The 25,592-nt window shown below is 41.5% G+C and overlaps 3 protein-coding genes across 14 annotated transcripts in view; 2 read left to right on the top strand and 1 right to left on the bottom strand.

The window, feature by feature from the left end:
* LOC408465 (vesicle-associated membrane protein 2) overlaps positions 1–18,997 on the bottom strand; it is a 37,847-nt gene extending 18,850 nt beyond the window's left edge. For all 5 annotated transcript variants that reach the window (XM_026445110.1, XM_026445113.1, XM_026445114.1 and 2 more), the window contains exon 1: positions 18,805–18,997. In XM_026445110.1, coding sequence (XP_026300895.1) covers positions 18,805–18,812 — 8 coding nt within the window. In that variant the 5' untranslated portion in view covers positions 18,813–18,997. The remainder of the gene's footprint in view (positions 1–18,804) is intronic.
* Positions 1–25,592, top strand: part of LOC408467 (chloride channel protein 2) — a 27,790-nt gene continuing 2,198 nt past the window's right edge. The window contains exons 1-13 of one of the 8 annotated variants that reach the window (XM_016916021.2): positions 15,260–16,376; positions 16,534–16,621; positions 21,686–21,965; positions 22,261–22,472; positions 22,703–23,223; positions 23,300–23,534; positions 23,602–23,764; positions 23,833–24,063; positions 24,265–24,488; positions 24,553–24,753; positions 24,839–24,981; positions 25,052–25,220; positions 25,303–25,530. In XM_016916021.2, coding sequence (XP_016771510.2) covers positions 16,240–16,376; positions 16,534–16,621; positions 21,686–21,965; positions 22,261–22,472; positions 22,703–23,223; positions 23,300–23,534; positions 23,602–23,764; positions 23,833–24,063; positions 24,265–24,488; positions 24,553–24,753; positions 24,839–24,981; positions 25,052–25,220; positions 25,303–25,530 — 2,832 coding nt within the window. In that variant the 5' untranslated portion in view covers positions 15,260–16,239. Of the gene's footprint in view, positions 1,480–14,363; positions 14,642–15,259; positions 16,377–16,533; positions 16,622–19,422; positions 20,530–21,685; positions 21,966–22,260; positions 22,473–22,702; positions 23,224–23,299; positions 23,535–23,601; positions 23,765–23,832; positions 24,064–24,264; positions 24,489–24,552; positions 24,754–24,838; positions 24,982–25,051; positions 25,221–25,302; positions 25,531–25,592 lie in introns of those variants that run through there. The other 7 variants (XM_392015.6, XM_016916023.2, XM_016916026.2 and 4 more) reach the window with 7 other exon arrangements.
* LOC410520 (uncharacterized oxidoreductase YjmC) lies at positions 7,500–10,305 on the top strand. Its single transcript, XM_393999.5, has 2 exons — positions 7,500–8,841; positions 9,399–10,305. Exons 1-2 carry the CDS (start codon positions 8,383–8,385, stop codon positions 10,242–10,244), a joined length of 1,305 nt encoding a protein of 434 aa, XP_393999.3. The 5' UTR covers positions 7,500–8,382; the 3' UTR covers positions 10,245–10,305.

Genomic DNA, 25,592 nt, shown 5'->3' on the forward strand with positions numbered 1-25,592 from the left:
TGATATTTAACGGTAATAATTGTTTTTACGATCGTGTCAATCACCAGCTATGCCGAGCGAAATGGCGAAACCGTAGGTATCGAACATTATTAATGACAACGCGAAATCAAAGTCACGTGTCGAATAGTGTCAATCGACGAGGCAGGATTCTGATTTTTCCTGTAAACCGAGACAGAAATCTCTGCCGCTTCATTCATACACCTATCAGTCGGCTGACGACCGTCCAACCGGACAGTCGCTTGTGAAGCGCGTCTCGTGTCACCGATATCGTAGGTCAAACGACCCTTAAAATCATCTCCATCAATGAGAATTGTCTCGAACGTTTACCTCTCGGCACTCGTCCAACAAATATCGAGTCAAGGAATCGTGGAACGAGTGAAAGTTTTAAAAAATATCTAACAAGATCTTTTATCCTGAGTTATATTACCGTCGAAAGGAATTAATTATTAAGGATTTCTTATTTCTATTCGCTTGCTGTATTTCTTTCATTTTTTTCCTGAACTTTATCGATCGATCAGTTTTTGAAATTGTAAAAAAAAAAAAAAAAAAAGGAATCATAGATGTAATAGATTTCAGGCAGAAAGTTTGCCTCGCGGAAGTTTGTTTCGTGTGCTCGAAATTGGCATGAAGTATATATTGTAGAATTTTCGTAGCGCGGTGTGGTGGGGCTGGTTGTTTTTCTTTCTGTTTGGTAGTTCGATACCCGGTCTCGGCACGCGTTTCAGAACGGGTAGTAGTGGGTATCATTAGAAATCGCGTTACCAATAAATGTTATATCGTTGCGAGACGATATATATTCATTCCCGAGACGCGATATCATCGTAATGTTTTCGCGATCGAAAACGATAGATCGAATATTTCTGTTTCTCGTCGAACGATAGACGCGTGACGAAACTGATAATTGTCCAGTAGTCTTTTGAATGACGAAACGCGATTCCGCTGATGCGTCTACATTATAAACCCACGCGTAACTGACTTATCTGTACTTTATGAATATTGAGAAACGAACGAAACGGTCAGTCGGTATCGTGTTTTGGTACTGGTGTTCATGTGTGAAAAGATCGCCGAGCTCGCGAGAGGCACACTGTCGAGTGGTGATCGATTCCCGGCTAAAAGAGATCGAGGATCATTCTTCGAGAAAAAGGCGATAAATGTGTCCAAAGCGGGGATCGTGGTCGATAAGTTACCGAGGCAAGAGAGGAAGAGGAAGAAACGGCCAATAACCATTAGTGAAGTTTCGATCTAGCTCGACCTAACCTCTTTCTTTCTCCTCGTCTCGTTCTTTTTTCTCTCCTTTTGCCTCTACCCTGTCTCCTTTCGTCCATCTGCCCATTTCTCGACGCCCAACTTCGCCACTTTAGTTGCTTTAGTTTTCGTATTCAGTGTCGTGCACGATTTTCTATCAATTGAAGATCCAACATGGCATCGTCAATCATCGAGGGAAGTGACGAGTACGGTTTGGGATATCAAAACACGTTGGTAAGTTCATTTTATTAATAAGTACATAACGTTTATCGTTTTATTTCTCACGCTTTTCTTCGTTTACAATTTTTTTTTCTTTCTCTTAATTTTTCTTATGTTATACGATTAGCTCGTACATATTTTTCAAGAGAAAACACGATAAATCGATCGTCTATTCGAACGATAAACCGAGAAGATAAATTATTATCGTTACAAGTTGAATCACAATAACAAGGACTAGACAAGAAGCATAAAGAACGAGGCAAAAAACGACGCCAAGCAAGGGTTGCGAACCAATTTTCATGTTTATTCTTGGCCACGATGCGCCGCTAGCCATGAATAGTTCGGTTGGGAACGCGATTAGTGTCTGGGACAGACACATCACGTGCTTCTTTACTTTCTCGTGTGCATTTTGAATACTGTGCCCACGCATTCTTGCACCAACCCACACTCAGCTGATTGTCAGCTGATCACCACCTGAGCGATCAGCTTTCGCTAATTTATTGAATCGCGACAGCACGTATATACATATATATATATATATATATATACGTATGTTTACATATCGCGAACATATCGTGCTACGATAGATTCGTTTTGAATAAAATCGGTGCTCGCAGTTTTGAGGTATATGGAAAGCGTTTACAGGTGCTTTTCCATCGAGTTTTAGGTTATCTCTTATCAGCAGATTCGCGTGTTTGTTCTGGTTTCGCGGGATTCCTAGTCTCGATGTTTATTATCTAGCTTTGCGAGCTATCGGATTATTACACGAATTGCATCACCAGGTATAGTTCGTAACACGAAGGAAAGAAAACGACACAGGAAACATCACGAACGAAAAAAAAAAAGAATATAACAATTAATTCGTTTTTCGCGTTATAGCGAATTTTGTTTATACGAAGAACCCGTGAGAATGTCTGCGTGACCTAATATCTCTTATCGGAAGTACGTAGATCGAGTGGAAGCAGTTTCAATTGACTGCCGTCCACTTGATCAACGAGTAAATAACAATATAAATTAATAGTATTTAATATTAAACTACGTCCAGATATAGATCTGTTTACGACAAAAGGCGTCGTTGTTTATATATTAATTTAAAAATTCATTTTCGGATCATCCGTTAAATCAATACTATAATCAATATAATTCCTAATAATCGAGCGATAAATCATCGCTCTTACGTTCGATATAATAAAAAGAAAAAAAAAAAAGAGTCACGCTATTTTCTCATGATTTTGAAGTTTATCCAACAACTGAAACACGCGGCCCGTGTAAGCGATATCGTCCTTTTCTTTTTTACTCTCATTTTGCAATGTAATCGTCTGCCTAGTCTGCCAACTTCGTCGCGAATTTTCAGACCTTGTATTATAGCAAGCGCGAAGACAATGCGTCCTCGAATGCGTCGCGTCACTTTCGAAACACCCTGTGCAAAATACCGGGGCAGATTGCCATTTCTCGATATCTCTTCCCCTCCGTCTCGTTGTCTCGCGAGAGAAAAGAGAGGTTGCGAACGCGATCGCCATTATTAAATAAATACAATAAATCGGTATATAATTTTCGGTAAAACAAATCGGATGGAACGGAAATATTTTCCATCCTTGCGTTCGTTGTTCCGCTCAATAAAGGATCTCTCCCTTTGGATGGAACGGCGTCCATTTTTTGCCCCTTTCTAACGATATCGATTCATAGAATCGGCGTTTTAATATTTATCGCGGGGAACGTAGTGTAGACTACCGTTCACGATACTGCTATCCGCCGAAGGGCCGAATAAAAAGTCATTTCTCCGTAACAGTTATTGGCAGACGGACAAGAGAAACAAAAACCGGTAAATTACATCCTCCTGGTTGGAGGAGCTCTCTCGAAGTATCTTCTTTTTTCTCCTTTCCCTCACCTCTCTTCTTCCATAGGTATGCAACTAGGTAGAAAATTTCTTGCTCGACCCGTGACCGTGGAAATCGATCTTTCTCCGAGTCCGTTTGATTACCGTTTCCCATTTACATTTCACTTCTCAGTCTGTTTACGATCGGCATTCGGTTTAATCGGGTAATTGGATTATTTAATAATTTATTTTCCTCCTATTTTATTCGCTCCGAACGTTCGTTCAACGTGCTTCGGTTCATTGATAGTTTATTACGATGTAGTAAACCCATTCATCATGAATCAACTACTACTTCGATCAATCGACTTTAATCCCTGTACTGGTTCGTTTAATAGTCGACGAGTTTTATTCCTACCGGCATCTTACACCGTTCAATCAGGAATTTTTTTCTTTCTCGTCCCGTTTACGATTTCATTTCTTTCCAGTATTTTCCCAGTTTCGAGACATTTTAGTCGTTTTAATATAAACGTTTTAATTGATTCGAAAGCGTTTCCTGGTTCGTTGTTTCCAAGACGAGAACAAGGATTTGCAGTACACGACATTGTCATTCTATTAACGTCGATTAACATTCCGTTCGAAAATTCCGCAAAATGATCTCCCCTTCTTCTTTTTTTCTTTTCTTCTTCTTTTTTTCATCTATTCAGTAGCTTATTCTTCTCTTCTACTACACGTTTAAAACAAACGCAATATTCATCTTTTTTTTCCCCAAGGCAATCAAGCTCATTAAAAAAAAAACGCAAACTGATCAAATATGTATGATGTAATCTCAAGCACACGCTTTTTTAATTGTCGATAATTTCGATTTGTTGGTACGAAACGATATCGAATCGAGATTATGAAATACGATTTACCTTATTGATAGGTTTTGGATTGATAAAAAAAAAAAAAAAAGAAAAAAGGAAAGGAAAGAAAAAAAATGGAATAACCGCCGTAATAATATCGGTTTTATTATTGCAATCGTTAAAAATTTGTATTATTATAGTTCGTTTGGCCATCGACTTTACTTCTTAACATTTCCAGAAATTTATATTTCGTTCCTTGTAACTATTTAGACAGATCGAAGTGTTTAAGATTCTTCCATATTCTATGAAATTATATCCGCTTTATAAATATTTCGAGGCAATCGATACATCTTTTCCCTCGAATGAGATTACGCGAGATCTCTTCTCGTCTCGGGAGAAGCTTGTTTAAATTCATTTTTCATTCAGAGGCAAAAGACGTAAGGGATATTAATAACTTAACCTAACATTTCTAAACAAATTGTGGCTATTATTCAAATAGATACAAGACAACTTACGCGTTAAGATAATCATAAACAACGATAATTGGTAAGATTGATACAAGACAAGCAGTTTCTGTAGCATGATCTTCTGACACGAGTAATATATCAAGAACCGTATCGCTTTTCTTTTCTTCTTTCTCATTCTTCCATTTTATTTTTAACTCTAAATCTATATAAATCTCGATTCGATCGTTCGAGAGAAGAATCGAATTCGATTTTATTCGGTAAAAATTGGAAGAATTTGTGATCGAAAATCGAGGAAACTTGCGGCAGAGATCGAGTTATTATCGTAATTAGTTGATTCTTAATTGCATCGAAAGATGAGATCTATTTATTGAGTCACGCTTATCCCCACTTCTTTGCCATCTGCTAATACATTTATCCATTGTAAATCAATCTTGTATCGCGTTAAACATTCCAGGCACGAGCCGCCAACTCTGCGAAAATATCGATAAAATTCCAGCAATAAAAAAAAATAGCACGTGATCGATCGAAATCGATCATCCGCGTTCGAAATTATATCATTAATTTTATCGTTTGTAATCTGTTCGCACAATACATCGATTCGACAAATCTCGATTTAGAAATTTTTCGATTTTCTTTATCAATTAACTGAATTTTCCTGGTTTTAAAGAGACGCGTTAAAAAGAAAATGCGAAATTAATTCGTTTAATCGCATAATATGATATACATGAATGATACGCATAAAATTTTATTATTTATAACTAAGACGGTATTTGAGCCAAGGTCGGTGGTTTAACAGGTTTTCGAGATGCATCAGAGTGGGAAATTTACACGAACGAAAGTTTACGAGTCTAATTATCGGCGTGATTAGTTTCTATCATCTAAGACGTCCTTGATGAAAATATATACGAAGTCGATAACGGTAGTCCTCATCGTATCAAAGTCTCTCGATGATAATATTCCCCTATAACCGCGTTATTTTCGCGTTCGTTATTATTTTAACCTCCGTCAACTTGTCAATTTCTCGATTGACCAAGAATTTTTACCATTCTTTTTCTTTCTTTCATTCTTTCTTTCTTTCTTTCTTTTTTTTTTTCTCTCCTTTTTTGCGTCCGTCGAATCGAATGGAAAATGATCGGTATAATTTTTAGCCTATTATGCCAACCTAATTTACGAGCGATAAGGTACAACCACTTTGTTGTTACGTATACTCGATTGTATATAAACGTAAGTTTATATATAACGACCTCGCGTATATAACTGGAACGCAAATATTGACGGTTGGCTATAGCGATGCGCAGGTGATATCAGCCAACGATGAACTTAGCCTTCCAATTTACCTATACGCTTTTCTATTTCTATCTTTTCTATATCTATCCTCTCAACTCCCCCCCTTTGTAACGTTTAATTCCTCAGAATTCATCGATCTCCTTATTTCCATTATTTCTAATTCACACCTTTCTTCTTGTTTGAGTCCAAAAAAAGTTCCAAAATTCGGAATAGCATAATGCGGTATTTCACTCTTCCTCCACTTCACACCGTAAACCTCTCGTTTTTCAGGAAGCGAAACGATAGCTCGTTGAACGTGATGCAACACCGAGGCATCGTTTTCCCTGTGGCACGCGATCCATTCCACCTTTCTTTCTCCTTTTCCACGGTTGGACGCGGCCTGGACGAGGAATCCCTCGTGTGTCTTCGAATTACGCGAACACGGCCGAATATTCGAAGACGCGGGATTGCGTAAAGTGTCGCGTAGAACGCGACGCGGAAACGGAGGGGGTCTATTATCGATTTTTCTGCGGCTCGATCCAGCCGGCCGGTTTGCCTTGCAGCTCTGCTGCTATATCCTCGCGTGCTGCTGTACACGCTATTAGGCATGCTGTAACTTTTATTCGCGGTGTTGGCCGCGCATCCGTGAAATTATTCTCTCTTCGCGACCCCACATTCCTTCCTGCTTGGTCCCGTTAATATTATAGTTTTCGTTCCACGTCCTGCGCGTAATTGTTTTTTAAACCGCTCGATAAATAGGCTTTGCGTTGCGCGTCACGGATCGGATAAGAGTGATAACAGCGAAATGATAAGATTTAGAGATACCAGAGTCCCTCGATCATAGATGCGCATAGATCGTGGATTCTCCTCGAGATTCTTCGAGGTTTGGCAAAGGATTCTCTGGAATCCTGATCGATAGTTGTTTGAAATAGAATTTTTCTTTTGTTCTTTTAAAGACAATATTGGAATTATCCTTTTGTTTGGAATTCGATAGGGGATTCCATAGAATTTTGATTGAAGATTTTTTCGTAGGAGAGTTTCTCTTTTGTTTTGTTAAAAAATAATATTATATTATTTTTCCGTTTGGGATTCGAATAGAGGATTCTGTGAGTCTTCCTCGTTTTGTAAGATTTGGTTCAAATATTAGATACTACGATAGAGTTTCTTCTTTAATTATGTAAAAACATTGTTGTTTGCGTTAGATATAAAGATGATTCGATTTGTCGTATGATTCAAGGGTGGATGATTATACTATGACGAGAGGAATATTCTAAGAAATATTTACTTTGGAAAAAAATATTTGAATAGATAATGCATAATAAGAATTTCCAACTTAAAAGTTTTTCATAAAGCGATTTTAAAATATGCGATTACGTTATCGTAGATAGAGTTCGTGTGTTTCGTTCAATGCAAAAATAGATATGCTTTCTTTTTAAAATTTAAAACGTATGGAATAATATAATCGAAGATTATTTAATTTAATTAAACGTGTTGTAATATTTTCCTATATTTTTTTATATTTATACAATTACATAGTTTAATTCAAATTAACGAGATAAATTTCAAATTACGACTTTAATCGATCGATATTCAATTTTCGATGTTCAACGTTCGAAATAATCAATAAAAAAAATAAATAAAAATCGAACGAAAATAAAATTTAAATATTAATCCAACTCGTAAAAAATTCGCGAAATTTTAGGAAAAAGGATTTATCTTAGCAATATTTTTGGACGTGGAAAGAAAATGTAGGAAATTGTAATAATTAACGATCAATAAATGTTTCTATGTTTAAACGTTCCCGCTCGATGACGTCAGCCAGTCTAGCCAATATAATAAAGACTGGTGACGCAAACATTCGGCTCTCAAAGCCTGTAGCGTAACGATAATTGTTTGGATAGATGAAAGTTACGTAGCGCGATCCATAAATTATGAGATCGCACATGTGCACGCGCGAAACTTTGATGATCGAGAAACGATTTTACGATCAACCTTTGAAAAGTTTTCGAGAAGAATTTTCATTTTTGATCATTGATGAATATATATATATACGTATATATGGATGATAAACAATCGAAGGATTCTTTATCCTAAACATCGTAGCAACGAAACGACGAGAAATTTTTCTCGAAGCGGCAAATTCAAACGATCGGCGCGCAACACGAACGATACAACGTAAAGTTCACGCGAGATACAATCGTATAATTTGGAAGAGAAGATATAGGTTAAAATAAAAGCGAATTATCATTAAATCAATCTCGAGGATCGTCAATTTTCTTAATAACATGATTCTATTAAACTCACTCGTCGTAAGAGGTGATAATTTATACTTGTAAAATTAACATTTTTTTTCCTGCCGCCGACCAGTTGAGTATATCGAATACGTGTAATTGATCAACGACGATTCAACCTTATATCTCGTCGATCGAATATTTAAGCGCTCGAAGCTACTCGAAGAGAGAATTGAATTAATCGATAAAGTCGTTAATCGATAAAGGAAAAAAAATAGAGAAAAGGAAAAGAAAAAATGTGGAAACTGAACAGAGATGTTTCAAGTATCTTAAAAAATCGTGTGTGGAAGAAGTTGAAGAAATTCGATTGGACGAGTAAAATGACATCGTCGTCGTCGTCGTCATCTTCGACATCGTCGACATCGTCCACATCGTCCACATCATCGACATCGTCCACATCTTCGACATCGTCCACATCGTCATCGTCCTCCTCGTCGTCGTCGTCGTCGTCGTCGTCGTCATTTAATTCCAACATGGTGGTACCTAAGAACGAGGTGATCAGATTTATCTCCGATTGTTTATGCAAAGTCGGGACAACCCCTGAGGATGCTTATATTGTTGGCCATCACTTAATGACTTCCGACTACTGTGGCCATTTCAGCCATGGAATGAACAGAATGCAGGCTTACGTGTTGAGCATCAAGAATGGAATAACCAACCCTTCCGCGAAACCGAAGATCGTTAGCGATTTTCAGGTACGAAATAAACCTAATTTCCCAATCGAAGGGGGTTATGTTGATTCTCGATTTCTTTCCATCTCGTCATTCTCGTGATCTTCATCGAGATCGAGCGAAAATTGAAACTCGTGGCGTTCGTTTAAAAAACGGAGGATTGCAATTTATGTAAATTTTAAATTCGGAGAAGATTTATTCCGTTTATCCTCTTCGCGATTCGCGAAAGTTATATTTGCGTCATTTTTTTTTTCCTTCTTAAAAAAGAATCGAATTTGTAATCGAACACGTCATGATACAATCATCGTATAATCTCATTGTTGGAAATTATTACAACGATTCGAAAAATCCCTCTTTTACTGTCGTCTGAGCGGAATTTTAACGGAATTACTTTACAACATTACTTTTTATCGCCATTATCCAAGAAACGTAGCATCCGAATTTTTTACAAACTCGAATTCCACTGAAACGACACCTCGTACATAAGTCTAACCGCGACTCGTTTTCCTTCACCCTTCTTCTTCTCCTCGAAAGAAAAAGAAAAAAATCAGCAGCAGAATAGGGTGAAAATCTATTTGCAGGCGGTAGCTTTGATCGACGGGAACAACGGATTGGGGCATACGATCGGCAAGTATTGCATGGAGCTCGCGATCGACAAGGCAAAGAAGTACGGTATCTCGATGATCACTGTCCGTGGCTCGAATCATTACGGGATATGCGGTTATTACTCCCAAATGGCGATCGAAAAAGACTTGATAGGGTTCACCTGTTCGAACACCAGCCCGTTGATGGCCCCTACGCGAAGCAAGATCTCGGGATTGGGGACGAATCCGTTGTCCCTTGGGATGGGCGCGTCGGGGGGCGACAAGTTCTTGTTGGACATGGCGACGACAGCGGTCGCGTTCGGGAAAATCGAGCTGGCCATGAGGAAGAACGAGTCGATTCTGAAGGGTTGGGCGCTCGGCATGGACGGGAAGATCACTACGGACGCCCGGGACGCGTTCAACGCGGCCCGTTTGATGCCGCTCGGCGGTGTGGAGGAGAACTCGAGCTACAAAGGGTACGGGCTTGCTTTGATGGTCGAGGTGCTTTGCGGGATTCTGTCCGGCAGCAATTTCGGGCCCAACATCAGGCAGTGGAAGGAGAGGGGGAAAATCGCCAATCTTGGCCAGTGTTTCATAGTTATCAATCCGGACGCTTTTACGACTGGATCGAAGGACAGGCTCGCCAAACTGTTGACGCAATTGAGAAACTTGCCTCCGGTCGAGAACAAAACCGTCCTGATACCCGGGGACCCGGAAAGAATTGCCATGAAACGCGTGGACAAAGAGGGCGGCATTTCGTATCACCCCAATCAATTGAAATTGTCCAAAGATTTCGCGGATAAAATGGGCGTTAAACCTATGCAACTTGTCCCGAAAAAATGAATAAACTAGGGGATTAGTATTATTAGAATATTTCTTAATCTATCTATCTATCTATCTATCATTTTTTTTTTTAATTTCAACGTGTTTATTTATTACTATTACTATTACTATTCTTATTCTTATTCTTATTAATCTTATTATTATTATTATTATTATTATTATTATTTGAAAAGTACGATTTAATAGTTTTATAATTTTAAGATCTACCATTATATTTATTCACTCTTATGATATTATGATATTATAATATTTTAAAGATATTTTGTAACAACAGATTGATCATGATATTTTATTAAGATATTTATGATAATTTTCAATTAAACGGAACAATATACATAATATATTTTCAATTGCACAATTGACTCTGTTGTAATATAATTATTCTTGTTCTAAAATCACCGGTTAATAACGTATTTTATATTTCGCATATAATGTTTACACAGCGAATTGAGCTTGCGTGTCGATTTAATGGAAATATGCTCGCGATGATATAACCAGTGCTGCGGTCTGATCGTTGGTCGATGATGATCATCATTCATCATCATCATCATCATCGTCGTCGTCGTCGTCGTAGTCGTCATCACGACGACCTTGGACTCGGTCGCGATACCTCGATCGCATTCGTTACCGATCGGTAATATCGCACGATTATCAGCGCCAGATTCGATCGGTGGACGAGAAACGACGAGACGATTTGATACGATCGAGGGATAAAGCGATCTTTTTACGATTAACGCCTGATCGTAAATATAATTGGACGAAGATGCAATGGAGATACATCGAGAATAATATAAATGGATATATATAATATAAACTCGAAGAAATTCGATCTTTTATCAGTTTTAACGATACTTCGTTACTGCACAACTGCAGAGTCTCGTGATGTATTGCCGTGCGATTAATTCGCAAGGACGCGTTTGATATCACGAAGATTAGCCTCCTTGTTTTTTCTTTTTTTTTTTTCTCTCTTCGTTCCCGCAGATGATTAAATTTGATACATCTATTTTTTTGTGTTTTTTCTTTACATCTTTTTCTCAGTAATCTCCGTTTAACTTTACCAATTTTTTATCTCCTCTCTCTTTTTTTTTCTGTCGAAGCTCGATCAACAGTAATTTTTCTACGCAGTAATTATTTCCATCGAAAGTAAATAAATGTCGGTAACATATCACAAGTGGTCGATTCTTTCTTGCTGGGAGTGCGGTAAACAGGGTTATCGGGGAACACTCCGCAGACTTAAAGTCTGCCTCGATTCCTTCGTTATCGTTGCTGTTTTTTATTCGGAAAAGGGGAACGCACGAACGTAATTGATTCCTTCGACAGATAATTCCCAGCAAAAAAAGAGAAAAAGAATTCTTCTTTTAACGCGGATGAAAACAGAGCCATTCCGACGATCGGATCTCGATTCTCCTCGTCAAGTTACGCTTTTTTTTCATCGTAACGTAGAAAAAGGTAAAAAGATTTGATAATAGATGGACAGAGCAGAAAATAGATTAAAACGGATCCCTCAGCCGAGGGACAATCGTCGAAATTTGTATTCCGTCGATTGTTCGTTTATAGCGCGCTGTGTTCGCCTTTCGCATAGAAATGTCGAATAGAAATTTCATCATTCCGCGTATTTATAATATAAAACTGCAACTCTCCATTTATTTCGCTGTCCCCACACGTATCATTGGCGAAATGACAACGGTGGAAAAAAAGAAAAAAAAGGAAAGATGAAAACGAAGGATAAAACTGAGTATCGAGTGCCATTGTATATTTTGCAATCGATACGGGAATAGAAAATAAAAAGAAGAGAACGAGAACGGGAGAGTATTTTCGCGGAGTACATCGCGACAGATGAGCGAAGGGTTCAAAAGTTATCGAAACGCTTTGTTTATTGCCACGTTATCGAGCAGGTCGCAAAAGCGTGCTCCTCCGATTATCTTCTCTTTTTCTCTCTCTCTCTCTCTCTCTTGCTTCCAACGATAACACGCGCGAAGGGTTTTCTTCCCTCCCTCCTCCTAGCAATACAGAAAAAAAAAAACATGATTGTGAACACGGAGCGACACAGGAGAGAGAATAAGACGCGATAAGAAGAATATAATAAATCTGGTAGATGATTCACATTGCGCCTATATTTCCAACATACATACGCGAATATATTATTATATTCGCCGATCAATCTCCCTCATTGTCCTAGAAATATTTAATTAGACGTTATCTCGGCTCGGATCGAGTCTTTATCTTGCGATTCCGATCAGGTTACACCGCACTGTCCTAGACCTTATTTACAACGCACGCAATTGTTACACAATTGTTCGCATCTTTCTCGTTCGAAAGAAGGGAAGCGGAGGAAGGAATCCGTCCGGTGGGAAAATTTGTTGTTGGGAAGAGGAAGGAAGGAAGGAAGGAAGAGAAGGGCTGAACAGGAAGAGAGGCGAGATTGGAACGGACGATCTTGTCGAAAATGCGATTGTGCACGATTGTTGACGCATCATCACGAGAAGGTAATTTCGTTGCTCGGCCATGTGACTCGGGCATTAACTAATTCAGCGCTCTAATATGCCGGCATGGGGTCGTGAACCCATGGGACATCCGTGGTGGCACTTGTCCACCACCGCTCTTTTAATTCATCGATGGATCTCGGCTAATTCTTCCGCGGATCTATCTTCATCGTCCATGGATTCGTTCAATTTTTCGGTTTATTTTTCTTCTTTTTCCTTTTTCTTCTTCTTTTTTTGAGGTAATTGTCGATTTTTAAGAGATAATAAAAGGTAATAACTTTGGTTAAATAATATGGAAGATGTTCGGTCGTTCTTCGAATATTCTTCAAACCGGGAGCCGAGTTTTCACGGACGGACGAATTATCTAATTGTCTGCCGATGAATTTTCAAAGAACGAAAAAACAGTTTTGTTTTCTGATGCAAAGTCGGACAATAGAGTCGGATCCCTCACGAAGGAGGGAAACAAAAGGAGGGAATTAACGCGAAATAAGGATAATGACAATTTTCAGAGGAGAAGATTTAAAAGTGTCTTGATGAATTACGAACAGCAGCAGCAAGACGGACGCACAATGGACTTTGTTTGTCCTTTCTGCTGTGAAAATGATTCTTTTTTAACAGGCGAGCGAACAATTAAAACAATTAAAACAATTAAATTAATGATTCTGCCCGTTTATACTGCCGATACTCGAAATTAGTAGGATATTAGAAAAAAATTATTTCCCTCGCTTTTGTTTAATTATTTCTCTCTCTCTCTCTCCTCTTCGATCGATCGTTTCGTTATGTTTATTTATGTTTCACGCTTGTCTCATTTGTTTATTTACTCTGCACGGATTGTTACGCAATATACACACGTTATATACCATGATATATGGTAACATAATGTGTCAATATTATCTATTCTTAGAATTTTTGCCGTTTGACGTAAATGGTTTGTTAAGTGGCTTCGTTTGATATTCACTTCCAGCAATTTGTTATCTTTAGAATCTAACTACCATTGTCCTAATTAATCTCTCCCTTCCCAGCTTCTAAAGAAGTTTCAGTTCTGCTTGAAATCTTTTCGACCTTCGTTCAATTATCGCCTCATCGAAAAAATATATATATATATTTTTTTTTCCCCCAAAGAGTTCCAGATCTTGGAAAGTTTTTTCGCGCGCGTCTCTCGTTTCATTTGTTTAATCGATACGTTAGCGTCGGATATTTTTTTTCTTTTCTTTTTTTTCCTCCTTTTTTTCTTTTTTTTTTTTTCCACAAAAACCTTACGCACGATTCGATTTAACAGCGACGTGATAATTCATCCTCCATGGATCGATTATTGAAACTGTTATTTCACCGTTGCGAACGCGACTGTTGTTCGGTATTCTTCATTTCTAAAAATAAAATTTATTCCCCCGCCCCCTCGTTTCTTATTTCTCGGGAACTCGCGAAAATTTATAGAGAAGGACTTGCCTTCCATAAAACGAAACGCAAACAATCCTATTTCGACAATAAATCTAAATATCAGATCAGAACGCCATCCCTTTCGATTTAGATTCCATTCTCTCTCTCTCTCTCTCTCTATCTATCTATCTCTCTCTTTGTCTGTCTGTCTCTGATCGACAAAAAGTGAAAAATCGTTGAGGAGGGGAAGGAGCCGCGTAGATCTCCAGTTTTTCGCTTCGAGTTGTAATAATTGCTACCCGATGTTGACACACTCCTTCGTCTAGACAAATTTGCCGAGTCGGCAATCCTTTTCCGGTCCATTATCTGCTATCTCTTTGCTTTTCGTGGATAAACACACGAATTTACGGCTCGATGTGTTCATAACCGAGTAACGTAGCCGGTAATACGATAAATACGAACAATTTCCTACCGCGCTCCGTTAATCGTTCATCATCCGTTGAAAAATCCTTAAGCTCGACTTTTTCGCAGTGAAAGGTACGTGTTAATTTCCTTAAAAAAAAAAAAAAAAAAAAAAAAGAACTCGATTATCTCGAAACAAACAAGGTTACCCGATGCGAATTAATTTCGAAGAAAGAGAAAGAAAGGAGAGGAAAACAATTATTTTGTTACTTTTTTCTCCGATTATTTATATATATAAACATTAATTATAAATTTATTCATTTATTTCTCGTAATCGAAAAGTTCAATTGTATCGGATCTCAGAAGGAGAGAAAGTATATGTGTGTGCGTGTGCGTGTGTGTAAAGAGAGGAGAAAGAGAGAGAGAGAGAGAGTCATCGATCGGAGTTCGTTGGTGCCGGCATCGGATAAGACAGCCATTCATCAAATTACGTGGTAATTTTGATCAATGATAACTGGTGACTTTGAAGGCAGCTTCCTACGAGCCCTCGTCGAGGGAAGTGGCCAATTGCCGTATACGGCTACCGTACAGTCGCCACTAGAAATACCACCGACTAAGACTTTCGACTTTTTCCTCGTCTCGATGAAAAAAAAACAAACTAATCTCTCCTCGATTCTTCCTTCTTCCTCTCTCTTTCTCTCTCACTACTTCCACTTTCCCTTTCCTCGTGAAAAAAAAAAAAAAAGAAAAATTCGACGATCCATGATTCGATCACGCGTTATTCTACATCTCAATTTCGTTCTCGATGGATCGTGAAGAAAGAGAGAGGGAAAAGGAAAGCTTTCGAATTTCGTATTCTTTCTTTTTCTCTCTTTATAGTTTCGATCCATTTTGAGCATTTTGAAACTACGCAAACGAATTCGAACGGATTTCGTTCGGCGAGCACACGTAAAAATGGCGATCGCGAGTGTCCCCGTAGCAACACTCGCAGAGGTGTCCGCGGCAATAGACAGTGGCGATATATCGCGGGGGACAATCGCGAGCGACGACGTCGACAACAGTCGGAGCGAGGCTAATGAGTCTGTAAATTGGACCACCAGCTCAGGCCCTCCCATCTCAGGTCCGCTTCACGGTGCTTCTCTCTTCTCATTGTCAGTGTGACTCATTTGCTTCGTGTGCGACGGTCCGGCCTACGGATTCAATTGCTCTCGACGCGCCTTTTTCTCCCAATTTTTCCATCCTTCCCCCCTCCGCGGAGTGCCAGTGTCAGTGTCAAACTACGTAGAAAGCATTTCTCCATAAGGAGAGAGGAGAAGAGACTTAATTCCAACGAATATATCGATCGACTACGAAGATCATCTGGATCTGGACGATCCTCTGGTGGCCATCCACGTTCTTCCTTCCTTCTGTATAACAGGAGACGTAACAATATCCTACATAATAGGAGAGGAGAGGAGAGGGATACGATGATTCCTTGGCGCGAACGTTCTCCGTTGTCGATCGACGGGCCGGAATCTTGCCGTTTTTAAGGAGGAGAAAGTCGTGGGAACGGGATTTCGAGGATGGTCTTCGCAATATCCATTCCGCGGTTATTATTACGTAATCCCCCAACATCGAGGAATCCAAGCGATTGCGCTTTGAGCGACAGGAATTTATAGCGACTGATAGCGATTGTCGAGCCGCGGCGATAGACGATAGATAGCAAGTTCTCTCTCTCGTTCCCAAGTCGAGCAATGGCGAGTCAAGCGGCCAAGAAGGAACTCCTCGAGGAGGCCCTTCACTACCATCCGGACGGTGGCGAGGAGGAAGTGGACAGGGAATGGGAGGAATTCAGCAGGCTGATGGCGAATCGTCGGAACAGGCCGCACAGGTACAACACACCCTGCAATCCGTTTCTTTCCGTTTCTTAGCGAGAAACTTTCGATGGTTCACGCGAGATGAATTTAATTTTAATCGCTCTTTCCTCTAATTTGGGATATTTTTCTTTCCTTTTTTTTTTTTTTCTCTCCTCCCTGCCCCCGTTCAAGGCCTTCGCAAGCTTTTTACCCGTGCCCCCCGCCGAACGCGGACGAGGAGCAACAGGATTTCGATCCCTTCGATTACATTAACACTATCGTAAGCAAAGTTTCGTTTCGAATCGCATGAATCGTCGATTATGCATCGCATCTTGTGTGATGACGCAGATTCTCTTCTCGTGCATGCGTGCAGCAGCAGCAGAAGGAGAGAGAAAGAGAGAGAGAAAGAGAGAGGAGCGAGCTTCGCGTTCGAATTCTTCGCTCGATCCACGGCGTGGAAATTCGCCCGAAATTCTACTAATCCATGATCGATATAGATGCCGTTGAACCAGGACAGATTTATAATTAAATCGCGTTCGCGCCCAGACGAAACCCAGACGATTCACCCGCCTGCCAATATTATATACGATCGATATGTTCGCCATTTTATCGTTCCACGATCTTCTAATTTTCTTTGCGATTTCCCTCCCCTCTTATTACGCTTATGTTGTCGCTCTCAAACTCGAGATCGATCGATGTCAAGTTAAAATCGATCGAAAAGCTATCGCTCGATTTTTCCTTTCATTTATTCTTCTTTTTATTTTTCTCTTCTCCGCGAATTCTCACGCGGGACGGTGACGCGAGGCCGACCTTTGAACGGTTGCCAAGCAGAGGTATTCGAGAACGAATAGCGCGACGGGTCACGAATCCCTGTCGGCACCTCTCTGTCCACCTTCGAGCGGACGGCCGCAGAGCTTCTGCAAGCTCCGCCGCGATATCGCCGCGCGATGCGATCCTCTCACGTGATCGCAAAATATCCGCGCGAAACGAAACGGGTTTCGCACAAATGTCAATGAAATGTCAGACTCACGCGGCACACGTGGACTGACCTTGACACGAAATTCCGCATCGGGGGATCGGGACACGATCGAGCGCAACAAACTTGCAGCTTCCAAGACGAGCGCTGCATCTCTATTTCTTTCTTTTTTTTCTTCTTCTTCTTGCTTTTAGGAACATTTTTTCGTAACGAAAATAATAATGAAACAGATATACATTTACATAGTTACATGCTTGTAGTATGAACAGAAGAAAGACGTTGCGTGTACAATTTTCATAGAAAATTCTTCACAAATATGAGATCAAGCTTGATATCTTTGGATTTTAAAATTCGATGTATTAGATTTATATTATTCCAAAATTATTCGATTTCGTTCGTTTCGTTCTCTCGCTTCCGATTTTTTCTATTTTTCCTTTTTTTTTTCTTTCGAATCCGCGGGAAATTCTGATGATTTCGCGTAAACGCGTTTCAATTGGCAACGGTATCCAACAAACGGAAAAGGGTACGCCGACCATTGCAGCGACGCCTTTCTAAACAATGCCTTTATCTGCATGAATGAACGCTTAAGGACTCGTTACGTTTATACGACACGCGTGACCAGCATGCTGATCCCCCTCACGTGACACGCAGCTTCGATTCGACACGCGCACAGACACCACCGTCCCGTGCGTGTGTGCACGCATACACGTGTATCGCGCCTCTGATATGCAGATGCACCGTTTCCGGGTGCAGCGTCTGCATCGCTATGCCGCGCTCGTTTTTTCCGCGATCTCGCCCCAAATCTCTAATTTCCCCGCGTTTTTTTTTCGAATCTGTCTAAAATTTCGCTCTCTCTCCTCGAAGAAAGATAGATCGATAGATAGATTTTTAGACAGATAAATATTTCTACGAATTCGTATTTCGTTATCACGAATTTGAATTTTTAATCATTCGAATTTAAATTTTACGAAGCAGCTAGGATTGATTTTAAATTTTCGAAATTTTATTAAAGATAAAGTTTAAAAATTGACGCGTATATTTGTAATGTCGTTGGAGTAGGAGAGGAATATCGAGCGCGCGCTTTGGAAATGTGTCACATAGGAAATGCTAGAGCAAGCGGGGGCGTTTATCTACTTATCGTCTCGGAGCGGTTACTTTCGAGAATTTTCCTTCTGGAAATTGCATCGAAATTCCCCGGCGAAGGGAAAAAATTCAAATGCGAAAATTCATCGCGAGGGACGAGATGAATTTATAACACCGATAGAAATCTAAAAATAAGAATTAGAGTAAATTGTAATTGCGCGTCTCAAAATTAGATTCTAAAATTACGCGGCGACACGCTCCAAGGCGGTTCAAAGATAATTTAGCAATAAACATCGCACAGGTGCCATGACCCTAAAAAAAAAAGAAAGAAAGAAAAAGAAAAAAAGGTGAAGCGAAATCCAACTATTGCAAGAGAACAGTAATAACAATTTCGATTTCCCTACCTTTCCATAAACCTTCCTCTTTATCCAGAAATTAGGCCAGAAATTAATCGTATCGTGAATTGATTACGATCAATTAATAAAAATTGGGTTACTGCCCAGTGGAGCGTGGTCGTCGTCGTTGATCCAACTTCTATCTCCGCTGCTATATTTCAATATTTCGTTCTCGCCCCTTTCCTCTTCTTAGATCACTATTCCTCTTCCGTGGAGAAAAAAAGAAAAAAGACTCGAACCGAAGAGTCGAATCGATAAACAATTCCTTCCCTCGCTCGATCCTTAACTCTCACTGCTCGACCGTTGTTCGACGGATCGGCGATGTGCAATAACGCGTGCGTCCAAGTAGTAAACTAAACCACTACACGTAATCGTAGAATTCGTAGTAAACCGAATAAACTGAATTTGCCGGTTTATTTCTGTCCAAGAGTTTTCGCGGTCCAAGACGTTTCCAAAGCTGCTCTCCGCGCGCGATAAACACGGACAGAGACGTGCGCGGGGAACGGTATTGGATTGCGAAACCCGCGTTCCTCCGACGAGATTTCGAGGAGGAACAGGGTTTCGTCTTTTCTCGGCCACGGGGTAATCTCGTTTCGGCGCGAATTTCTCAATAATTTGGTTTAATCCAGCCGCACGGGCCGTTTTTCAATCGATGACAGACAATGGAGTGGATCGTCGTTGACCGACGGTGGGCACCGCTAAAAATAAGGATTTTGACTGTTGCCAAATTTCAACAAATATCGCGGCTCAAGTTTGAAAGGAAGGGAAGGGAAAACGGCGTCGTTCAGTTGTCGTTCGTCTGCAAATTCGCGTGCACCTTCTCGATCGGGCAAGTTTCGACCCGTGTTTTCGAGGAACGCGCGTGTGTGTGTGTGTGTGTGTATAAAAGTTTGCGTTTCAGGGGGGGGAGAGAGGAGCATATAGAAGGAAGATTGTTCGGGGAATGAACGGATTCGAAGGGATTCGTAGAAGAATTAAAAAAGGGGGACGAATCGTAGACGGCGAGGTCTTTTTTTGGTAATCCGTCTCCGCGAGTCGTTTTGACTCATCTGTCGATCTCTTTCTCTCTCGGTTTAACAAATGGATCCTGGCACTCGCCAAAGTGGAAAGGGAACAATAGCAACGGATGGCGGATGACTCGCGCTAAGGTTGCAATATTAACGGGCAACAGTGAAATTTTACTAAATTCTGCGAACGACAGAATTAAATTTCTGTGAGGAAACCTTGGTCCGCGTTTTATTTCGATTAAACGGCTCGTGATGTAACGAATAGACCCTGACAATCGTTAAAGCGGAAAAACAATAAAAAACGTAATGGACAGTTTGCGGTAAAATTCTCGTCGCCAGAAATATCTGATATTCATGTTTGCCAAGAGGCAAACTGCGAGCTGATTACGGAACGATTGGCGACACGATTTTTTCGCATGAATTGAATCGAATTCGATGAATTGAAAATCGGAGATATATTTCGAGTTCGGGTGGACTCGATCGATCGGGCTCGTTTCGTGCGTCGTCGAATCGAGTTGAGTGTGGGGAGGGGGAGGGGAAAAATGCGCGACAGGCCGACGGTGACCCGTAAATCTTTTCTGTACTCGAAGAATGCCTGGTCCGTGACTTAATCGGCCGATTCCGCGGGAATCGAATTTCGGGACAACTTGGAAAGATCTTTCATCCAATTTTCATGCCGGCTTTCGTTCTGAACAGAGCCTATTTCGTCTGTAACGATGAGTATCTCGTAAGTGAATAACAACGAGAGACTTTCTCTCCGTCCAAGAGATTCGATCCAATGTTTTTCTCTCTCTCTCTCTCTCTTTCTCTCCATCCCCGCTTTTGTTCTCCACCTCCTAAATAAAATCGATATAATCGATACGCCTTGTGTACTCTCGAATCGCTAATCAAAGTCATCGAACCCCCGTAATCTCGTGCTCGAGTCTCAAATTGTTTGCTCGTTGTTGCCTAGTTTGAGATCGAGATTCGCTTGCACCGTAATCCGCGCTGCTTTCTCGTCGGATTATCTTCGTTTCGAGAGTCGATCTAACTAAGTCTCGCGTCACGTAGTAAGTCGTAACTTAATCGTTTTCTTTTTTTTTTTTTCTTTCGCTTTCAACGACGTAGTAACACGTTTAACATGCGATCACGTTTGCGATGCGTTTACTTTTCTATTAAAATTTCGCATAATTCCGTTATCTCTGATATTTATTACCGTTACCACGTAATCGTGTTGTTCACGTGCAACAATTATCGATGTGATGAATATTTATTTATATCTCATGCATATTGATAAATATCTTTTTTCGAATATCATAGTTTTCCAAAGTTAACACTCCTTTTTTTTTCTTCTTTAAAAAAATCAGCTTGCGCACGAAATTTGCAATTTTATTAATCCATTGAGTGGGTAGAGTAGATTTTTTGTTTTTGCCACGATTGCATGACAATGCATGTTCTAACGTGGGTTCGGATAAATCACGAGCGTGATCGAATCGTCGGTTTTATCTGAACTCGGTTAGAAGATGGAATGCGAGATCCATTGGTTGGAAATCGAAGACAATGATTTTCGGAGAGAAACGATCGATCAAAGACAATGGAATCGAATCATTTCGTTGATTGAATTCGGTATTACGATCGATTAATTCCAAGAATCAAATCTTCTCGAATAGACGAACTTCTCGACGAAATATTAAGATTAATTCTGGCGCGTATAATTCGATAATTGTTCTAAAATTCTTATTGATACAATATTTCCTTTGATAAATCTTGTTTCGTATCGAAAGAGAAGAATATATATATATTATCGTGTTTTCTCCGAAAAAGTTAAAAAAAAGAAAGAAAGAAAGAAAGAAGAAAAAAATTCGAGGGAGGGAATAGTGGATGAAAAATGGTGCTGCGTTTAGATGTATGGTCGCTACACGAAGGATCTGGGTGAATACGCAAAAGAGGAGGCACGGAAGCTCAAGTACGAGAAAACACGGCGGAAATACGACAGCAGGGAGGAGGATCTGCGCAAGTCGAGAAGAGGGCCCCTTTGCAGGAAGTTGGTCGCGTTGTTGGCTTTCGCGTGGAAGCACACGGGAGCTAGGTTAGGGGAGGATTGGGTGTTCCTGGCCCTTCTTGGAATAATTATGGCGCTCATCAGTTATGCCATGGACCGTGGCATTTCTATGTGCAACAACGGTCAGTTCGATAACAAGTATCCGTAATTTCCATATATAGAATAAAGAAGGATGTTTATTCCAATTAATTTTTTCCCATTCTTTTCTTTTCTTTTCTTTTTTCTTTTCCATAGATTTATAATAATTTTTCTCGTCGATCTTTTCTTCTTCTCCCTTTCCTTCCTTTTCAAAATTCAATCTTCGCTCCAAGGTTTCGCAATTTTCCACGCCATTAATCCAAACGCTGGTCAATCTATTTCGGGGAGGGGGGACAAGACGGGATCCTTGAGTTAACCGTTAATCGCTTGTTCCACCAGCCAGGATATGGCTTTATCAGGATCTGACTCACCATCCGGCGCTTCAGTATCTCGCCTGGGTGTCCTTGCCGGTTTGCCTGATCCTCTTCAGCGCCGGCTTCGTGCACATCGTTGCACCGCAGAGCATAGGATCCGGCATTCCGGAGATGAAAACGATCCTACGTGGGGTGGCCTTGAAGGAGTATCTCACCTTTCGTACGCTCGTGGCGAAGGTTAGAAACCAGACTTGATTTCTTCTTCTTTAAACCGGTATCAATTTTCTCCTCCCCTTCGATGATCGTTGTTAACCGCGCTTATGATAAATTAAAAAGAAAAGGAAAAAACTCTCGATTTATACATATATATAGAGTTTCTCTCGAGGAGAAAGCGATCGAATTCGAAACATTGCGCTCTGCATGCATTTGGAGCCAGCGGTGTAGAGCCAGCGTCTAATGTCTAACAGGTGATAGGTCTGACCGCGACCCTGGGCTCCGGTCTGCCGCTGGGCAAGGAAGGTCCGTTCGTGCACATCGCGAGCATAGTTGCCACCCTCCTCTCCAAATTGGTGACGAGCTTCCAAGGGATCTACGAGAACGAGAGCAGGAACTGCGAGATGCTCGCCGCTGCGTGCGCCGTGGGGGTGGCCGCCTGCTTCGCGGCCCCCATCGGCGGCGTCCTGTTCAGCATCGAGGTAACCACGGTTTACTTCGCGGTGAGGAATTATTGGAGGGGGTTCTTCGCGGCCGTTTGCGGGGCAACCATGTTCCGGCTGCTCGCTATCTGGTTTCAACGAGAGGAAACGATCACGGCGATGTTCGCGACCAACTTCACCATGGACTTCCCCTTCGACCCCCAAGAATTGTTCGTGTTCGCGTTGATCGGGGTGGGCAGCGGTATAGGGGGCGCTTTCTACGTTTGGCTGCACAGGCAATACGTGATCTTCATGAGGAAGAACAAAAGTATGAACAGCTTTCTGCAGAAAAAGTGAGTGGACCGCGAACAATTTATCTTCGTTCCATATCCGGGAGGATAATAATAAAATTGAAAATTATTATTCCAGTCGCTTCTTGTACCCTGGTATCGTCTCGTTGCTCGTCTCCTCCGTTTCGTTCCCCCTGGGACTAGGCCAGTTCATGGCCGGTGATTTGAACACTCACGATCAAGTGTACGGTTTGTTCACCAACTTCACTTGGACCAAGCAAGAGTTGGGGGTTGAGGAAATGAACATAGTGAAGCATTGGTCCACCGTGTACACCGACGTGTTCATCGGTTTGATCGGTTTCGTTGCGTTCACGGTAAATACGAATGATTTCTCCTGTCGAAGAACGGCGAGACGACCAAGATGAAACATTTTGCTTCCAGTTCGTCTTCTCCATCATAAGCTCCACGGTTCCCGTCCCGTCGGGAATTTTCATCCCCGTGTTCAAGATTGGCGCCGCTCTGGGCAGAGCCATGGGCGAAGCCATGGCTCTGTGGTTTCCCAACGGCGTTCGTTACGGCGGCATCATAACGCCTATCGTACCAGGTGATCTCTCGATTCAAAATTCTTCTACCTTCTCCTCCTCTTTCTTCAGAATGCAATCGTTTTTTCAGGAGGCTACGCTACCGTCGGGGCAGCTGCATTCTCCGGCGCCGTGACCCACACGATATCCGTGAGCGTTATCGTGTTCGAGATGACCGGTCAGATCACTCACATAGTGCCAATCATGATCGCCGTGTTGATCAGCAACGCCATTGCCGCCCTCCTGCAGCCCAGCATATACGACAGTATCATTTTGATCAAGAAGCTGCCCTATCTCCCAGACCTGTTGCCGTCCAGTTCAGGTATCTCTTGATAATTTTTCCCGTCTCGTGCCGATTTCGTTAAACTTTCTATTTTCTTTCGTCGTTCCTAACGGAATTACCCAAAGGAAGTTTCAAGTAAGGTAAGTGTAACGACGAAACACGGAATCTCCTTCCTTCCTTTCTCCTTCCTCGACCTGGGATGAAATGAAAATTGTTGTAAAAATCGGGCGCGTGTTGCAGGAATGTACAACGTGTACGTGGAAGATTTCATGGTTCGCGACGTGAAGTATATCTGGCACGGGATCTCGTATCAGAAGTTGAAGGAAATTTTAAAGGAGAACCGCAAGCTCCGCGGTTTCCCGCTTGTCGACAATCCCGACTCGATGATCCTGCTTGGATCTATCCAGAGATTGGAATTGATCAAGCTGATCGAGAAACACATAGGGCGCGAGAGGAGGTTGCAGGTAGATCTCCCCTCAATTCGACTCGATCGAATTATCGGATTTATCGAGGCGAATTTTCTTTCAGGTGGCTCAGAAGTGGCACAAGGAGGCCGAGGAGAGGGCGAGGGAGGAGATGGAGCGGCAATTGAGGGATCAGGAGAGGACGAGGAGGCCGTCCAGGTTCGAGGTGATCCCCGCGCCGGATATTCTTAAGATGCAGAGGCAAAGTGCTAACGATTTAACGATGTCTCCGAGCAACGGCGCCGCTCCCGATCACGTGAGTCATGTAAACGAACACAATCACCGAATATTTATCCAATTAAGCGCGATAATACGCCATCCCTCGCGATCTATCTCTCTCTCTCTTCCAGCACACCTACCATTCCCCGATATTCGGCTCGCAACCGAAGAAGTCGATCTTGAAGAAGACCAATTCCTTCACGTTGAAAGGGTTCAGCCCGTTGGTGAGCCCTGCAGCCACTCCTTACACAACTGTGACCGGTGCGGAGAGCAGGTAAAAGGAAATTTTAAACAATTCTCAACAATTTGATACGTATATATATATATTGTATTTTCGATCTCAGGATCCGTCTCGCCTTCGAGGCGATCTTCCGCAAGTCGGCCACATTGCAAGACGTGGATCCAGACCCGGAGATAGGGGCCGGTGGTGGTGTCAGGCGTGACAGCCAGGAGGTACCTCCGCACACTCCTATGCTGGCGCCAAGCCCTGCCACCTCGAAGAAAGTGCAACTGGTAGTACAAATTTACAAATCTACTCTTGTTCATTTCTAATTTTCAATATCGAGTAGGAATAATTTGTTGATCAATCTATCAGCCTCGCGAGAGGGTGATAGATATGTCGGCAGAGGATCAGAAGCGATGGGAGGAGAGCGAAATGTCGTTGGAGGTGGATTTCTCGAGGTGTCACATCGATCCAGCGCCCTTCCAGCTCGTCGAGCGAACGTCTTTGTTGAAGGTTCACAGTCTGTTCAGCATGGTGGGGGTGAATCACGCTTACGTGACGGCTATCGGCAGGCTAGTCGGGGTTGTAGGATTGAAAGAGGTTCGTTTTCCTTGCCTTCGAGACACCTCTCTCCTTGTACTGTACTGTATTGTCTGGAAATT

This window comes from Apis mellifera, linkage group LG14, assembly GCF_003254395.2.
Source record: "Apis mellifera strain DH4 linkage group LG14, Amel_HAv3.1, whole genome shotgun sequence".
Taxonomy (NCBI): Eukaryota; Metazoa; Arthropoda; class Insecta; order Hymenoptera; family Apidae; genus Apis; species Apis mellifera.